This window comes from Gopherus evgoodei, chromosome 6 (assembly GCF_007399415.2).
Source record: "Gopherus evgoodei ecotype Sinaloan lineage chromosome 6, rGopEvg1_v1.p, whole genome shotgun sequence".
NCBI lineage: Eukaryota > Metazoa > Chordata > Testudines > Testudinidae > Gopherus > Gopherus evgoodei.
This window is the reverse complement of record NC_044327.1, coordinates 132,443,922-132,463,612: the sequence shown is the minus strand read 5'-3', so window position 1 is coordinate 132,463,612 and position 19,691 is coordinate 132,443,922. Positions and strand designations below refer to the sequence as shown.

The 19,691-nt window shown below is 46.2% G+C and overlaps 1 protein-coding gene across 2 annotated transcripts in view; it reads right to left on the bottom strand.

Moving 5' to 3' along the window:
- DNAI1 (dynein axonemal intermediate chain 1) overlaps positions 1–19,691 on the bottom strand; it is a 321,188-nt gene that overhangs the window by 140,663 nt on the left and 160,834 nt on the right. For both annotated transcript variants that reach the window (XM_030567426.1, XM_030567427.1), the window contains exons 17-18: positions 16,162–16,310; positions 15,231–15,330 (exon numbers count right to left, since the gene is read on the bottom strand). In XM_030567426.1, the coding sequence (XP_030423286.1) occupies positions 15,231–15,330; positions 16,162–16,310 (249 nt within the window). The remainder of the gene's footprint in view (positions 1–15,230; positions 15,331–16,161; positions 16,311–19,691) is intronic.

Below are 19,691 nucleotides of genomic sequence, written 5' to 3'. Positions count from 1 at the left end.
ACAGCCAAATCGCTGCCCCGCTGACCGACCTGACTAAAAAGACCCAGCCAAATGCAGTTAAGTGGACTGATGAGTGTCAAAAGGTCTTTACCCAACTTAAGGCAACGCTCATGTCTGACCCTGTGCTCAGGGCGCCGGATTTTGACAAGCCATTCCTATTAACCACGGATGCATCTGAGCGTGGTATAGGAGCAGTTTTCATGCAGGAAGCAACAGATCACAACTTCCATCCTGTCGTGTTTCTCAGCAAGAAACTGTCTGAGAGGGTAAGTCACTGGTCAGTCAGTGAAAAGGAATGGTTTGTTTGGTTTGTTTGTTTGAAGGACCGTGTGCTGTAGCTGGCAGTTGGAGGTGGAGCTACTAGGAAGGTTTGAAAGCTAGAAGCCTCTGGTAATTGGCTGAACCTTAACCAGTGGGCGGGGCATTCACTCAGGCCAGGGCTTCATAAAGCTGCGCACAAGCGACCAGGGAGCTTAGCGAACAGGAGCTGCTAACAGGGAGTTTTGCAAGGGAGTTTGGAAGGGGAGTAGGTAGGGAGGGGGGGTTCCTTGTCTGTCTCATTTGTGACCCTTTGGTCCCCTGAACCCATAACCTGAGCCACATCAAAAACCTTTCTGTTTACAGCAGAGAGGAGCGGACAGGGAACTGTAGACGGGAATTTGCAAGAATTTGACAGAGGGAGGCTTACAATGGTGAGGAGGACCCGCAACACCTGTGCCAGCACTGCTTCTGTCTCCTCCACCTGCGCCTGTAGCCAGACAGAGCACCAAAGCATGGATGCTTTTACCCAGATTCTGGTGTGGGCTTGCAAAGACTGTAATTTGCAATTTCCACTTACTGATATCCAGGCTGGGGGTGGCATCCAATGTGAAAGGTGCCTGCTGGTGGAATCTCTCAGGCAGCAGGTGGGAGAGCTACAGGAGGAGGTGGCCAGGCTGAGGAACATCCATGTCCATGAGCAATTCCTGGACAGTATCCATGGGGAGACAGCTGACGGTGCTGTCCCAGTTGACAGGACTACTGACACTCCAGTGGAGGAGGAGATGCCTCAGGGTGTATCTGACACACCAATGGAGGAGGAGGCTCAGGGTGGACACAGCCAGCTGGTTACTTCTAGCAGCAGGCAGTGCTCCACCGCTGCTGCGAACCCTCCTGTTGTGGTAAAAGATAACCATTATGCTCTTCTTGATACAGGAGAGAAGAAATCACCCCCAACAGTTAAGGGGGTGAAGCCTCGTACCCCTAAGGCTGGGAGGTCTGCTGCCACCACTGATAAGAAACGTAGGGTAGTGGTGGTTGGAGACTCTCTGCTGAGGGGGACGGAGACACCCATCTGTCGCCCTGACCGTTCATCCCGGGAGGTATGCTGCCTGCCAGGGGCCCGTATCCGAGATGTTACAGAGGCTTTGTCGAGAATTATCCGGCCTTCTGACTACTATCCCATGCTACTCATCCATGTGGGCACAAATGATACTGCGAGGTGCGATGCTGAGCAGATCAAGAGTGACTATAGGGCTCTGGGAGTACGGGTTAAGGAGTTTGGAGCGCAGGTGGTATTCTCTTCGATTCTTCCTGTTGAAGGTAGGGGTCCGGGCAGAAACAGATGCGTCGTGGAGGTGAATGCCTGGCTGCGAAGATGGTGTCGCCAGGAGGGCTTTGGCTTCCTCGACCACGGGATGCTATTTGAGGAAGGACTGCTAGGAACAGATGGCGTTCACCTTTCGAAGCGGGGAAAGGCCTTATTTGCGCACAGACTGGCTAACCTAGTAAGGAGGGCTTTAAACTAGGTTTGACGGGGACAGGTGAGCAAAGCCCACAGGTAAGTGGGGAACAAGACCTGGGAGATGGGTTGGAAACAGGAGGGAGCACGGGCTATAATGGCAGAGAGGAAGGAGGGTCAGGGCGAAGCTGGGAGGCAAGATCAAACCAGTATCTTAGATGCCTTTATACAAATGCAAGAAGTATGGGTAATAAGCAGGAAGAACTGGAAGTGCTAATAAATAAATACAACTATGACATTATTGGCATTACTGAAACTTGGTGGGATAATACACACGACTGGAATGTTGGTGTGGATGGGTATAGTTTGCTCAGGAAGGATAGACAGGGGAAAAAGGGAGGAGGTGTTGCCTTATATATTAAAAATGTACACACTTGGACTGAGGTGGAGATGGACATAGGAGACGGAAGTGTGGAGAGTCTCTGGGTTAGGCTAAAAGGGGTAAAAAACACAGGTGATGTCGTGCTGGGAGTCTACTACAGGCCACCTAATCAGGCGGAAGAGGTGGATGAGGCTTTTTTCAAACAACTAACAAAATCATCCAAAGCCCAAGATTTGGTGGTGATGGGGGACTTCAACTATCCAGATATATGTTGGGAAAATATCACCGCGGGGCACAGACTATCCAATAAGTTCCTGGACTGCATAGCAGACAACTTTTTATTTCAGAAAGTTGAAAAAGCTACTAGGGGGGAAGCTGTTCTAGACTTGATTTTAACCAATAGGGAGGAACTTGTTGAGAATTTAAAAGTAGAAGGAAGCTTGGGTGAAAGTGATCATGAAATCATAGAATTTGCAATTCTAAGGAAGGGTAGAAAGGAGTACAGCAAAATAGAGACAATGGATTTCAGGAAGGCGGATTTTGGTAAGCTCAGAGAGCTGATAGGCAAGGTCCCATGGGAATTAAGACTGAGGGGAAAAACAACTGAGGAAAGTTGGCAGTTTTTCAAAGGGACGCTATTAAGGGCCCAAAAGCAAGTTATTCCGATGGTTAGGAAAGATAGAAAATGTGGCAAAAGACCACCTTGGCTTACCCTTGAGATCTTGCGTGACCTACAAAATAAAAAGGTGGCATATAAAAAATGGAAACTAGGTCAGATCACGAAGGATGAATATAGGCAAATAACACAGGAATGCAGAGGCAAGATTAGAAAAGCAAAGGCACAAAATGAACTCAAACTAGCTATGGGAATAAAGGGAAACAAGAAGACTTTTTATCAATACATTAGAAGCAAGAGGAAGACTAAGGACAGGGTAGGCCCACTGCTCAATGAGGAGGGGGTAACAGTAACGGGAGACTTGGAAATGGCAGAGATGCTTAATGACTTCTTTGTTTCGGTCTTCACTGAGAAGTCTGAAGGAATGTCTAGTATAGTGAATGCTTACGGGAAGAGGGTAGGTTTAGAAGAGAAAATAAGGAAAGAGCAAGTAAAAAATCACTTAGAAAAGTTAGATGCCTGCAAGTCACCAGGGCCTGATGAAATGCATCCTAGAATACTCAAGGAGTTAATAGAGGAGGTATCTGAGCCTCTAGCTATTATCTTTGGGAAATCATGGGAGACGGGGGAGATTCCAGAAGACTGGAAGGGGGCAAATATAGTGCCCATCTATAAAAAGGGAAATAAAAACAACCCAGGAAACTACACCAGTTAGTTTAACTTCTGTGCCAGGGAAGATAATGGAGCAGGTAATCAAAGAAATCATCTGCAAACACTTGGAAGGTGGTAAGGTGATAGGCAATAGCCAGCATGGATTTGTAAAGAACAAATCGTGTCAAACTAATCTGATAACGTTCTTTGATCGGATAACGAGCCTTGTGGATAAGGGAGAAGCAGTGGATGTGATATACCTAGACTTCAGTAAGGCATTTGATACAGTTTCACATGATATTCTTATAGATAAGCTAGGAAAGTACAATTTAGATGGGGTTACTATAAGGTGGGTGCATAACTGGCTGGATAACCGTACTCAGAGAGTAGTTGTTAATGGCTCCCAATCCTGCTGGAAAGGTATAACAAGTGGGGTTCCGCAGGGGTCTGTTTTGGGACCGGTTCTGTTCAATATCTTCATCAACGATTTAGATGTTGGCATAGAAAGTACGCTTATTAAGTTTGCGGATGATACCAAACTGGGAGGGATTGCAACTGCTCTGGAGGACAGGGTCAAAATTCAAAATGATCTGGACAAATTGGAGAAATGGTCTGAGGTAAACAGGATGAAGTTCAATAAAGATAAATGCAAAGTGCTCCACTTAGGAAGGAACAATCAGTTTCACACATACAGAATGGGAAGAGACTGTCTAGGAAGGAGTATGGCAGAAAGAGATCTAGGGGTCATAGTGGACCACAAGCTTAATATGAGTGAACAGTGTGATACTGTTGCAAAAAAAGCAAACATGATTCTGGGATGCATTAACAGGTGTGTTGTAAACAAGACACGAGAAGTCATTCTTCCGCTTTACTCTGCGCTGGTTAGGCCTCAACTGGAGTATTGTGTCCAGTTCTGGGCACCGCATTTCAAGAAAGATGTGGAGAAATTGGAGAGGGTCCAGAGAAGAGCAACAAGAATGATTAAAGGTCTTGAGAACATGACCTATGAAGGAAGGCTGATGGAATTGGGTTTATTTAGTTTGGAAAAGAGAAGACTGAGAGGGGACCTGATATCAGTTTTCAGGTATCTAAAAGGGTGTCATCAGGAGGAGGGAGAAAACTTGTTCACCTTAGCCTCCAATGATAGAACAAGAAACAATGGGCTTAAACTGCAGCAAGGGAGATTTAGGTTGGACATTAGGAAAAAGTTCCTAACTGTCAGGGTAGTTAAACACTGGAATAGATTGCCTAGGGAAGTTGTGGAATCTCCATCTCTGGAGATATTTAAGAGTAGGTTAGATAAATGTTTATCAGGGATGGTCTAGACAGTATTTGGTCCTGCCATGAGGGCAGGGGACTGGACTCGATGACCTCTCGAGGTCCCTTCCAGTCCTAGAGTCTATGAGTCTATGAGAATGCTATGCCATTGTGTACGCCCTGGAAAAGCTACACCCATATGTTTGGGGACGGCGGTTCCAGCTACAAACTGACCATGCTGCACTAAAGTGGCTTCATACGGCCAAGGGGAACAACAAGAAACTTCTTCGTTGGAGGTTAGCTCTCCAAGATTTTGATTTTGAAATTCAGCACATCTCAGGAGCTTCTAACAAAGTAGCTGATGCACTCTCCCGTGAGAGTTTCCCAGAATCTAGTAGTTAAAAAGTGTTCTTAAAATGTACAAGTCTGTTAGTTATATACTTAGTGGTATATGTAAAGGTGCATGTGTTGTAGTAATCTGTTTATTTTAAAGTTCTAGAAGGAAATTGCCGCCAGTGAGCTTCCCCACTGTCTGCAATTTGGGGGGCATGTCATAAACAGATAGCTAAGGGTTAACGTCTCTTTCACCTGGAAAGAAGTAATCTGAACCACCTGACCAGAGGATCAATCAGGAAACAAGACTTTTTCAAATCTGGTTGGAGGGTTTGTTGTATGTGTGTCCTTTGTTCTTTGTCTTCTGTCTGCCTGAATCTCTCTCAGCTATGAGAAGGATTTTTCTATTTCCTGCTTTCTAATCTTCTGTTTCCAAATTGTGAGTACAAAGTTGGTTTTTTGTTTTGTATTTACATGTCTATAGTTGCTGGAGTGCTTTGAATTGTATTCTTTTTGAATAAGGCTGTATATTCAATATTCTTTTAAGCAATTGACCCTGTATTTGTCACCTTAATACAGAGAGACCATGTTTATGTATTTTTCTTTCTTTTTATATAAAGCTTTCTTTTTAAGACCTGTTGGAGTTTTTCTTTACTGGGGAACTGCAGGGAACTGAGTCTGTACTCACCAGGGAATTGGTGGGAGGAAGAAGTCAGATGGGAACTGGGAGGGTGGAATCCCTCTGTTTAGATTCACGGAGCTTGCTTCGGTGTCTCTCTCTAGGAACACCTGGGGGGGGCAGAGGGAAAAGGTTTATTTCCCTTTGTTGTGAGACTCAAGGGATTTGGGTCTTGGGGTCCCCAGGGAAGGTTTTGGGGGGACCAGAGTGCCCCAAAACACTCTAATTTTTTGGGTGGTGGCAGCAGTACCCGGTCCAAGCTGGTAACTAAGCTTGGAGGTTTTCATGCTAACCCCCATATTTTGGACGCTAAGGTCCAAATCTGGGACTAGGTTATTGACAGACGGGAGGTGAAAATATGAAAGCTTTGGAAGCTTCATACAGTGTGGCGTACTTAATTGCAAAGTCCGGAGCTGCTGAAGTGATTGGCGAGACATTAGTAAAACCTGCAGGCAAAGTAAAGGTGCAAGTGATGATTGGAGACAAGGCTAGTAAAGCTATAGATTGTGTCCCCCCCTCAAATAACACTGTTCTTCGTCGAATCACAGATATGGCCGAAAACATAAAGCAGCAATTATTGTCAAGAGTACAAAAGAGTTGCTACTATGCACTGCAAGTTGATGAATCCACCGATATTGTGAATTTAGCTAATCTTTTGTTGTTTGTCAGATATGAGCTGAATAATGAAGTCCACAATGATATTTTGTTCTGTCAACCTATGGCAACACATACAACTGGAGAAGCTATTTTTAAAGTTATTGATGACTTTGTCAAAAACAATTACTTGGGTTGGAGTTGTGTTGGAATAAGCACGGATGGCACCAGAGCCATGATTGGTTCGAAGGAAGAAGCTGTTGCACGTATTCAAGCTATTGTGCCAGAAGCAAAATCGACTGATTGCTGCATTCATAGGGAAGCTCTCGCCACCTAGAACATGCAGACAGATCTAAAGCAAGTACTGGACGAAGCTGTGAAAATAATCAGTTTTGTGACAGGCTGCCCTCTGAACGCCCGGCTGTTTTCTTAGCTTTGTGATGAGATTGGCAGTGATTACACACAACTCCTATTTCACACTGAAGTGCGTTGACTTTCACGTGGAAAAGTTCTGAATCGCCTGTTTGAGCTGCGAGAAGAACTGCAAGGTTTTTTTAGATGAAACCTTTAACCTGCGAGACCGTATACACGACTGGAAATGGCTACGCAAACTAGCATATATTGCAGATATATTTGCTCATTTAAACAACCTCAATCTATCCTTGCAAGGGAAACTTATATCCATAGTCCATGTTCAAGCAAAGTGAGTGCCATGGTCGCAAAACTGAAACTGTGGCATAAACATCTTAGTCATCGTGAACTGGATTCCTTTCCATCTCTTCATGACTTAGTAATAAACTCAACTAACGAACTTGATAGTATCAGAGAGGTAGCCGTGTTAGTATGGATCTGTAAAAGCAGCAAAGAATCCTGTGGCACCTTATAGACTAACAGACGTTTTGGAGCATGAGCTTTCATGGGTGAATACCCACTTCGTCAGATGCATGTAGTGGAAATTTCCAGGGGCAGGTACATATATGCAGGCAAGCTAGAGATAATGAGGTTAGTTCAATCAGGGAGGATGAGGCCCTGTTCTAGCAGTTGAGGTGTGAAAACCAAGGGAGGAGAAACTGGTTTTGTAGTTGGCAAGCCATTCACAGTCTTTGTTTAATCCTGAGCTGATGGTGTCAAATTTGCAGATGAACTTGATAGTGTTGTGTTGCAAATCATGAAGCAGCATTTGGAAAGCCTGCAGAAAGATCTTCGTAAGTACTTCCCTGAACTGGACAGCACCTTTGAATGGATAAGGAACCCTTTTATCAGCAATGTTCAAATATTGCCAAATAACCTTTCTGCTTCAGAAGAACAACAGCTCTTGGAGCTGGCTTCAGATAGCTTCCTGAAAACAAAATTTGAGCAAAATACCCTGAAGTCATTTTGGGTGGGGGTTAGCTCTCAATATCCAGCTCTATCGGACAAAGCTGTGAAGTATCTTCGGCCTTTTCCCACCTAGTATTTGTGTGAGATCAGATTCTCTGTGCTGGTTGGCATCAAAACAAAAAAAACAAAACTGTCTTATTGACGTGGAGCCCCATTTTCATCTTAAGATCACAAACATTGAGCCAGATATCCCCGCAATAGTGTCTGGTCAAAAGCAGTTCCATCCCCTGCACTGAATAGTTTGGTTTGTACTGAAAATTTTTCAGTAATGAAATAGTAAATATTAAAACTAGTGCCTGCTTCACTAACCTAACCAAACCAGCGTATTTTAATTTCAGAATGATACATATTCACCATATATATATATATATATATATATATATATATATATATATATATATATATATACACGCTGTTCTGCCAGACTGTTGATTTGCTTCTATTATTTTAATTTCTAGTACTATTTCTATATGTAACTATTATTTCTATTAAAAGTTTTGTTTCCACTGTATGTAATATTTTGTATTTATTTCTAAAAAACATTTAATTCAGCATGAAAGAAATTAGGAGTATGTTATAAGAATGCGGCCACCCCCCCCCACCCCAATTATCTTCACCGGAGAAGGGGTACGCCAGTAAGACAAATGTCTCAAAAAGGGTATGCAACTGTTTTAAGTTTGAGAAACACTGAACTAGATGACTGGGCTTGATGCAACAATCACTGGTGGCATTCTCTGGCCTTTTGTACTGGAGGTCAGAGAACATGATAATAAAAGTCCTTTCAGGCCTTAAAACCCAGGAGGGTGCTGGCTTCAGAAGTCACCTCAAAAGCAGCACCTCAGTGTGGTGCCACAGGACCAGTCTGTGTTCACTCAGTGGTTCACTTAGGTTATGGAGTTCAAAATGTTGCTTAATTTAACCAGGCCTCAGCCAGCAGCTCCCCTGCTTGCAGAGCTCCTTTTGACTTCAGGCTGTGGAACAACGTCAGGGATCGCATCATGTTAGAAATTCAGCTTTGTCACTCTATCAGAGACAAATCTGAATGACAATATCCACAGACCACATTTTGTAAAACACATTTTGGCTGTATGTACCAAACTGACCAACATTAAGAGAGACTCCGATGCCACACCACAGTGATGTGCATGCCATGAACAGAGAGGGCCAGATCCAACTTTGCTGAGTCATCATTTACACCAGAAGGAGTACAGAAGAACGGCCATACTGGGTCAGACCATGACTGTGGCCAGTGCCAGGTGTTTCTGAGGGAATGAACAGAACAGGGCAATTTATTGAGTGACCCATCTCCTGCCGTGCAGTCCCAGTGTCTGGAAAATGCTACGTTCTGACTGAGCAGTATTTTACATCCTCTTTCCACTGACCTCAACGGCTAGATCAGGCACAGAGCAATGGTAAATTGGGCCCATAGGATCAAAGAGTGATTCATGGGATACATTTCAGAGCTGTCATTGCTCGTTTTGGTATGGTTGAATAGATCATTTTCACAGCAGATACACACTAACTACACCAGTCAGGAGTGATCATTTGAGGCAGAGCCTGGTCTCTGTGTAGATTACTACAGTGAATTGCAATAAAGCAATAAGCCCCTGTAAGTGAATTTTGCGACGGGCCCTGGACCATTTAGTAATTAATGAGCTATGGTCAAGCTAGCTTATATCAGCAAAAATCAAAGCTGGACTGCAACCTAAGTAGTAATGATTCCCAACCCCACACATCTGGCTGCACTTCTGGGGCTGTCACTTTGTCAGATCCTCTTCACTGCATACACCCATCCCCTCCCCTACCCACTGCCATGCCCTACATACACCTTGTAAGATTAACTAGGTTCCAGCTGCCTTTATGCTGGGCCCTAAGTGCTGCACCTTCCCTTTGAAATCCCAGCCACTGTGAAAGCACCAAGAAATGCCACATGACAGTACCCTTTCCCCCACCTGCCAGCAACCTCCTACGTCTCCTTTATCACTAGCTCCTCCAGCCAGACGTACCCCTGGCTCCTGAGCTGTCAACCCAATCCTCAGATGTGCTACCGGGATTACAGAAATCTACTTGAGGCTCACAAAACCAAGACCAGCCCCAGCTAATAAGGGAGGCACATCATTTCCTGATTAGCTGGTCGAAGCGGAGAGCTTGAGACGCAGCTGAGAACCCCAAGCGCCAGTTGGACAAAGTGCAGCCTGAGGCGCACAGCTGGCTATCATTTGGCTGGGGATGGAGTCTGTACCCATGGCATGAACAGACCATCATTTTGAGTATTAAGGCTGCTGCATATTTCCTCAGAGCAAACTCCTCTGAGCAGTCGGGAACCAAGTGAAGTATTGGGGAGTGGGGGAGGGAAGAGGATGGGTACCAGGGAAGAGATGTGCATGGAGAGGTGGTTGATATGTGTATGTTCCCAAAGTCATCCTAATACTGAGGGGCAAGATAGCTCACGGTGGATGGGGAAGCCCCAGCATGTGAGCACATTGCCCCAAAAGCAGAGTGGCTGTTCCTGTGCCCCCGGCAGTGAAGAGCTGGTGGATGTGGCAGCAGGATCCCATCCTAGCACTCGCTTGATGATAATAAATATTAACACTAATAATCTGCAAATGTCACTATTTGCTTCCACACAGGATCATGGTACAGTGATCCGCTACCAATGTTATATGCTAATACAATACCTCAAAACTCACTAATATAACATAACCATCCCATTCTACACCAGGTACAGATGGATCCCCCAAGTGTCTGCTGTAACCTTTGCCTACTGCATGTTTCAAAAGATGGTTCTGTATAGGAGCAGACTGGCCCAGCGTGCTGGGGAGAACAAGAGCAACCGGCTTTTCTAATAAATGGTCTGTACAGACTAGGCATGAATGTAGGTTTAAGCTGGCTGGCTGCCGGAGTGCAATCCGACTCCAGCAGCAAGCAAGGAGCTCACTTCAGCAGGAGGTTCTGTACAGACACAAACCACATGGGGTAACACAAGTAAAAAGAGTAAGAAGCTATGGATCAGCCTAGAGCCTCAATTGTCACAACCAGGATGTGGGCAGTCAGGCTCAGTGGTCAGAGTGGGAGCCAGAAAACCAGTATCTAGGCCCAAGGGATGAGAGGCAGAAACATGAAGCAGAAGTCAGACCCAGGGTCAAGAGTCAGGAACCAAGCGGGGTTGGAGCAGGGCAAGGAGGAGGCTGGGAATGAAGCTGCAGGCATGTGCACTGAGAGGTCGGTCACTGCTGACTTCCTTGGCCTGTCAGGTGGAGTGGTCGGTCAAGCAGCCCTGCTGTGGCTCAGCTGTGCTCAGAGTCCTAGGGTGCCTGGAGTTGCAAGTCCTCTCCCGGACACTGGTAGAGACCCAGGTTCTAGATATTCTCCCCCTTCCTGCTCATAGCCTATCCCCTGAACATCTGCACCTGGGTGGGGAAAGGGAACTGGAGTTAACCCCTTGTATACTGGGAACCCTCCACCCTGGCACAAGGCTCTTACCCTGAAAGGCCTCTCCTTCCCCCTCACAGAGAAGGCTGCTTCCTCCTCCAACCACCACCAGTACCATGCATCACCAAGGATCAGGTCAGCATGTAAAGTAGGTGTATGACTGCAGTGGAGAGGCAGGTGGCTGGCTATCCATGTCTAACTTCTGGGACAGGGATCCACATGGAGGAGGTGAGTGATAGGTGGGGCAGGGATCTGGAATGGTGGCTTACACTGGGAAGGTAACTGGTTGAGGGAGGACTCTGCCGAGGCGGCGGCATGCGTTAATATAGCATTACCTATGCTCGTACCACAGCACCTTGGCCTGTGACCCAGCCAGCTCGACCCAGTCTACTGTGTTATTCCCCCACAGACAATTTCTAATTCTATCTGTGATCGAATCACTTGGCCTTCTATTCTGTTTCAGACAAGAACAATCTGCAGACTGCAGTGCCAAGAACTGCAGGCTCCACAGATTGGGTTTTGCAAATTGCTTATTGCAGTGATACAAAGCTGGCAGTAGTTTGTGCCCTGCCTGCCTGGGAACCCGATGCCACAGCCCTCCATCACATGAGTAGTTGTCTGATTGCAGTGGGATGGTCTGGGTGACTAAGTGCTGGCAGGAGTGAGCCCGTGGTCATGAAAGTGCAGCAACATATCTCAGATCGTCACATTTGCAGAGCTCTGGGAAATGAATCCACCAGGTATGGGGAGGGTGGGGGGAGGAGCAGGCAACAGGGGAAAGTCTGATGGAAAGATCTTGTGACACCAACATTTAGCTAAATATAAGGAACAACTGGCCAGCTGGTAGAGCTCTGACAGAGAATCTGACACAATCTATGAGGATTAAACCCCACTGAAGATACCATGAACAAGAAGCAGAAGGGAGCCAAGATCTGGGGTTACGCTCTGTTCCCATTAGAACACTGCCCTTGGCATATCGCTGTCACTTGGCTGCATTCATCTGGAGACATCTACATCTCATCGCTAAAGTTTACGTGGCAAAATAGCGATGCTTTGTACTCACAGGCATCAGCTGTGTATTCAGTTTGTGCCAGCATTCAGGCTGAACTATGTACCCAGAGTGGAATGCAGCCAGGCTTTCTGGGCTCACACACCTCTTGAGGGAAATGCCAGGAGATCTTTAGTAAGAGCACCATTTCCTAAGGGCTGCAGCATCTTGGGTTTTCCTTGACGGCTGCTTCAGCATGGACTATATTTGACATTCCCAAGCTTGTGAGATGCGCTAGTTCCTCAACCTCAGCTGGTACAGTGGCAGGGCTTCTAGACTTCACCGATATATAAATGAAATTGATTTTTCTTCTATCATTTAAAGGTTAAATAGCAATGAAATTACTGCTGATTCTGACTTGATGATAGCAGCCGAGAAATCATAGAACCAAGTTCTCTGCTGGTGCAATCTGATGGAGCCCAACTGACTTTCTACAGTACTCTGCCAACTGACACTAGCGGAGAATCTGGCCCACAGCTTTAAAGCAATGGGGTCTTAAAGTAATGTAGAAGCACTAATGAATGATGGCTAGCTAAGTGTTGCAGGCAGTCTGCCAGGACTGAATTAACTGTACAAGATGCTAGATGGATGGTTGGGGGCAAATACATATCTCCCATCAGCTCAACATTAGGATTATTCTAAGTACTTTGTTATCAAGTCATTATTCTTGGAGACATCCACCCCTGAGCATGATGTGAAAAATACTATATTTCATATTTAATTATAGCAAAGCTGTATTGGTCAGCTCTGGGCACATTACTATAATTGATTTTTTTGTTATTAACTTTACAGTATTTCTTCCCTGCGCCCTGGAAGCTCTGATCAATAATGATCGGATGCCAGCTGTATAAGGTTTTCCCATCTGTAGAATGGGCATAATAGCATCTACCCACAGGAGGGCTGTGAGGATTAGTTAATGAGCCAGTTTCAGATCTAATGTAAGTAGATGCAGCTCCCATGGAGGCCACTCGGTTCAGTTCAGTGGGAACAGAACTGGGTCGAGGTGGTTAGAAATTGGTCAGGAAGAAGATGTAAGAGGCAATGTACTTGTATCAATGTGGCATTCAGTAGGATTCAAAGCGAGTGAATTACATGCCCAGTTGCTGTAAGAGAAAGCAGGAAAAGTAACTGAGAGAAAGGTATAGAAGAAAGCAGTCTGCTCACCCCTCTGGTTTACCTTGCCCTGCATTATCCCCAGTGCTCAAAAGGCTCCATTCACCCCTAGATTAAGAGGGTGTTGTGACGTTGCACTCCATATGATTTTATAAAAATATGCTAATGTGTGTGAATGTAATGTAACTGGAATATGCTTCATGCAAAAAGTCTCTTGTAAGGTATCACTACAAAGTTTATAATCTACTGAGTGTGGTCATCCTATTCGTATGAAGTATCATTCTTTTATCTCAAACTAGAAATATGAAATATAACCCTGAGGGCCTATTGTAATTATGCAAAGTGTGGGCCATTAATGGTGGTTTGGAATCTTGATGGCTCCCATTACTGAGGACAATTGACTGTAGATGGCTCTGTTTACCCATAAGCTGTCCTGTGAGTCAGGCCAGGAAGAATGAAGGATTGGGGTCTCACAGGACATGTGACCATGTCACCTGGTACTGGAATCCATCTTAGACCTGGTGCTTTTCCATTTAGGAGGAGGGGTGGGGACCCAGAGAGACAAAGGATTCCCGCCTTGTGCCAAAGCTATAAAAGGGGGTGGAACAGAACAAAGGGGGCTGCAGTCATGAGAAATCCCCTGCTTTTCACCTAAGATGCCTGCTGAAACTAACAAGAACTATACCAGGGGAAAGGACTGGGAAGATTATACAGTCTGTGAAAGAAGCTTATTGGAACATTTCAGAGGGTGAGATTTTATTTGTATTCAGTTTCCTACTGTATTAGGCTTAGACTTGCATGTTTTTGTTTTATTTTGCTTGGTAACTTACTTTGTTCTGTCTGTTTTTACTTAGAACCACTTAAATCCTACTTTTTATACTTAATAAAATCACTTTGGTTTATTAATTAACCCAAAGTAATCAATACCTGGGGGAGCAAACAGCTGTGCATATCACTCTATCAGTGTTATAGAAGGTGGACAATATATGAGCTTACCCTATATAAGCTTTATACAGAGTAAAATGGATTTATTTGGGGTTTGGACCCCACTGGGAGCTGGGTGTCTGGGTGCTAGAGACAGGAGCACTTCTTAAGCTGCTTTCAGTTAAGTCTGCAGCTTTTGGGGGATGTAGTTCAGACCTGGGTCTGTGTTTGCAATTGGCTAGTGTGTCTGGCTCAACAAGACAGGGTACTGAAGTCTCAAGCTGGCAGGGAAAACGGGCTCAGACATAGTCTCAGCACTTCAGGTGGCAGTCGCAAGGGGATTTCTGTGACTCAACCCGTCACAGGTGTAATGTCCTTGACTTCAATGGGAGCTGTGATTGCTTATGCCCAGGGCTGAGTTTGGTCCCCAAAGAAGTATACCCCATGCTGATCTTGCACATCCACTGAATACCCAGGAGAGAGTGCTAGAAATGCCATGTGGTGGAGAGGGTACTCCCCTCCTGTCCATGTCAATCCGTATACACTGTATACAAAGAGAGATACATACATGCTGGTTTTATCCCAATGAGACTGGCGTGGCCATATTGAGTTATGTGCCTGATCACTAATGTCCCCCAAAGGGCCCTTGACTTTCGTTTAAGACGAACTGAGGAGTCTGCACTGCTATGCAGAAGAAACCTTGGATGTCTGCTAAAGATTTCTGGTCCAGGTGAGCGTTCTATGGAAATGGAGTTGAGGTGCCTGAGAAAGAATGAGAAGTGTTGCTGCCCCTAGCTTCTACAGCACTGTTGCTTTAAGACACCAGTGTGCTCTGGAGTTGGGGGTGGGAAGGGAGAGATTAAGCCTGCACAGGGCCAATATCCACCAAAGCGTTCCTCCTCTCCCCGGAGAGAGCCCCCTTCCATGCCAGGCCCCCCACCCCCAGACTAACTCGCACGGCAGATTCCGACTCCTCAGCCGTTGAGCTCCATCCCAAATGAAGCTGCCCAGCTCACCCCACCAGCAGCCGGCCAGCTGCTGTCAGCTCTAGTGCCACATTAGATTCCTTAATCCCCTCCCAGTTAAAATAAAGCCTCTTACCTTCCCATCTGTGGTGACCGCAGCAAAGATAGTGGAGGAGTAAGGGGCCCAGGCAACATCCCCCACAGCAGAATTCAGGTCATAGATGAACATCGGGGTCCTGGAAAGAAAGGCCTGGAGTGAAGAAGATCTTGACCGATTACATGTCACTCCCGAAGAAGACATTCAAGATGAAACACTCTGATGCTATACCCCAGGCAGCCTGTGCTGGTCAGAGCAGCTGAGCCCTCATCCATGTTGCACTGGATTGTCTCCCCGCGGGAGTTCACAGCTGACAGTGCTCTCCTTCTCTCTCCTGTGCTGCCAAGCAGCAGGGTTAGGGGATTTTGTGTTTGAGAGAATGAGGGAGCTATTGTGGGAAAGTGTGAGTGAATGTTTGAATGGGGTGAGACTAGTGGTCAGTCATCTCTTCCTGCAGTGAGTTTGCTAGTCTCTGATTGGCTTCCAGGAAGGTTGGCTAACAGTATCATTGCTACAGCAGGACACAGCGGGGATGAGAGGTCCTGGCTGCAGAGGAGAGTGGATCTCTGAGGTAGCCGGGTCCAAGGCCACACAGGGCTTTGAAACATCAGGGCAGCCACCTTGAACTGCAGTGCCCTGTTTTGACCTGGATCAAAGCCAGAGGGCTGGTACCTGGTGTAGCTCTGTTAATGTTTTCAAATCATGGACTGCAGGGCATCTCACCCTAGTCCTAGATACACGTACGTAGGCAGCAATCTAGGGCTGTACCTGCTCTTATTGAAGGAACTGCTACGCTCGGGGAAAAGCAAACAAGGAGGATAAGAGAGAGTAACAAGCAATAAATCCACCTAATGGTGAAAGTGTAACCATAGATTTTAGCAGACAAAGCTAGCTGCGTGGTGTATGTTTACACTGTGAGAGCATAAATCACACTCTCCTACTACCAAGGCCAGAACACAGCAAGACTTACTTTATGGTGTGGTCCCAGATCTTGACAGTCCAGTCAGAGCTGCAGGAAATGAAGACTTTCATGTGGTAGGGGTTCCAGCTCACTGCATCAACAGCCATGTGGTGAGCATCAAAGGTGTCCAGAAACTGGCTTGAATAGGATTTTGAACACTGCAAACGAACCAGGGACCGGCAATAAGAATCATTTGGCTGCTCTAGAAGGGTGGTTCTCCACCCTGGAGGCACCTCCCAGCTGCTTCTTTAGGGGGGTAGGAGTTCTGACCTTTTCTACAGGACCTAAGCTTCATTTAAAATGTTTCTCTCTCCTTTGGTAAGAAAAATGGAGCCCTTCTGAGTGTAACAACTTCCTGCCCTCTACCATGATTCTAGCTGTCAGGGAAGTTAACCTGAATGGGAATGCGCTGGTATTTTTTAAAACTTGAAACGTCTGCTTTGCTGGTACACTATGACAAATCCATCGAGATCAGTGTTAATATCCAAATGTGCGTGTGAGAGCAGGGTCATAACCCTCCAATCCCGGCTCTTTTACTGACAGGAGCTATGGTGCTGTAATGCACATGGAGGAAAAGGGCTCGTCTGCCTTGGGAACAGGGTTTGTGAGTAGTTCTGGGTGGGAATAAAGGTTGTGGCTAGTCCTCGGATTGTAAACATCTGGGTCTAGCAAGCCTGCCATTGATCAGTCCTCAGACTCTCCTGCTCTTTGGGGCATTCCTAGCTGGCAGCCAGACACTTTAGTATCCACTTTGCTTCTACTAACTAGTACAGAAACCCTTCCCTGCCCCATCAACGTACATTTAAACAGCATGTGGCTGCCCCCAAATTCTGTTAGTGACAGGTTCATCGTTTATTAAACCAGAGGATCAAGCCCTGGACTGGAAGTTTGAAGAGTCGGTCTTAGTCCCTGCTGTGCTATGTACACTGGGTGGTCTTGGAGAAAGTACTTAGTAATGGAACACCTAAGCGTAAATATTCAAACACAGGTGCCTGCAGTTAGGTCAATGGCAGCTGTTGGCAGTCAGCACCATCTATTGTGAGGATAGATTAGGTATGGTTTGTAAAGTGCTGTAGAAATGTGACACATTGCTAATTAGTCTGGTTATTCTTTTACTGCTAGGGATAGGTCTGGACATCACAGGAGAAAGAAGCTGGTTTTCCAAACGCCCATGGATTCAAAAAGCTAAAACGTGAAGGAATCATTTGAACAAGAACACCAGCTCCTTAACGCTACTGCCCGACGAGTGAGGACACATTTGCAAATTGCTCTTGCTGCCTTGAGCTGACACATTCACACACTGCTGACTCAGTGACTAGATCTCAGGGGGCTGATGTCAAAAGTACAAAATGATGAATTATTACATAGAACTGCCAGCTGCTTAGTACATGAAGGGCTTGCTCTGAGGTCTGTAGTGGCAATGCAAGATTACCACCCCAGGGAAAACAGAGCCACTGGCAGAAGTAGACTTTAGCTTTCAGTAACTGCTGCTGTGGGCACCGGTTCAAAGGCACCAATATATGAGGGTTATGAAGAAAATGAATCACTTAAACCAAAAAGAAAGTCCTTCACACATAGCCCTTCCTCAGAGGTGGTCGATCTTTGGGCCTGTCTGCAAGAAACAAAAAGCACTCCAAGAAACCACTGGTTGGACGGTCCCTCCCAACCACATTTCATATGGCAGAGCTTCAAATCTGGACATTCCTCCCAAAGCCCTTGTTCCCAGCATGGGCATCAGCAGCCCGAGAATCCACAGGTACAAGCATGGTTGTAATGCAATGTGCAGACCTACTGTACAACGTTGGCATGTAGACAAGCTAGACACTGCAAGAATGAGTGACACAGCCAGCCAGTTCCTGCTGGCAAGGTTCCTCATTGAGGACAGGCATGGTGAGGCCTTTGAACACACGTTGAGTGATATGGGGCGAGAGCTCTGCATGGGAGGACCTGGCTGTTTACTCACAGGCATTCTCATCAGCTATTATACTTCATGGTTACACAGACCATAAATACCAAACAACTCCAGGGGAGCAGTTATCTTGTGAATGACAGGCTGCGAAGTGCAGACGTTCTATGCTGCAGGCTCTGCTACTTTCCTAGAACTTGTCTATACTAGCAAATTGTTGGCTTCACTATGTTGCTTGGGGGTGTGAAAATCCACATTCCCCCGGGCGGTGGAGTTAAGCCAACCTCACCCCCAGTGTAGGCAGCACTAGGTCGACGGAAGAGGTGGATTATCTGCTCTGATGGGAGCACCCCTCCCGTCAGTGCAGGTAGTGTCTACACGGAAGCACTACAGGGGAGCAGCTGTGTTGCTGTAGCATTTCAAGTGTAGACAAGCCTCTAAATAGGCAGGCTGAGCTTTGGCTTTCAACATAGGCACTTTTTCTTTTCCCCAGGGGTACTCCACTACGCCTCTGCCCCAATGCCCCGCCTCCACTCCATCCTCTTGCCAAGGCCCCGCTATTTTTTCCCCCCGTGAGTGCTCCAGCCCCGGAGCACCCACAGAGTCAGCGCCTTTGGCTTTCAAAGTTAATGTTCCCACTGTCTGGTCATTTCCACGTACTCTGAGACAAAGGGCCAAATTCTGCCAGCCCCTGCACTGGGTGAACAAAAGGCTGCTGGGCACCTCTTCCCTGTTGCACCAGTGCAGGAGCTGGACACAGTACAAATCAGTACGCTCCCAAGCACTAGCTAGCATGGCTAACAGCATGACATGGCTGCAAGGAAGATGGCCCTCCCTCCTCCACCCTGCTAGCATTGCAAAACCTGTGCCGGTGAGCACATACGACACCTTTCCAAAGCAACTGTGACACTGCTGCTGTACGCTCTCCCTCAATGGGCCCTGAGCTGTTCAGCCCTAAGCTCTGCCAAGTACCCAGCAGGTGCCAGAAGTTACAACCCTGGCCAGAGATTACTTCATATTCCATCAGCAATTACACCAGCTAACGTCTTGGTTTTTAAGCTGACATTCAAAAAGAGGGGCCAGGTGCCATTTCTGTTCTGCTGCTGCTGTTTTCATGAGGAAGTGTAACTGAACCCATGCAATGTTTCACCTATTGACTATTGCTGAATTTATTTAGAACCCTCCGTTATGATAACAGCCATTGTAACCCCAATTTGCAAGTGTAGGTGCCATTGTGCAAGCAAAGTTTGCACAAGTGTTGCACACACTAAGCCTCCAACTGCATGTGGTAAAGTGCAGCATTGCTTAGCACACTGGACTAGGTTCTATTCCCAGCACTGCCTTGGTCTTTCTGTGAGGTCCTTGGAATAGCCACTCAATGGACTTCTGAGCACCAGTTTCCTCAGCTGAAAAACTGGGATAATAATATACACACACACACACAGACACTTATTTCATTAACACCTGAGATCTTTCTATGGAAACTAAACTCATCATTCTTGTCTGCATGTGAAAACACGTAACTGTATTTGCAACAAGTGTGCACATTTTGTAGGTTCAATTTAAGATCCCATGTTTGCAAATACAGGCCAGTAGGCCACCTATGAGGCTCATAATGCACATCATTACCATA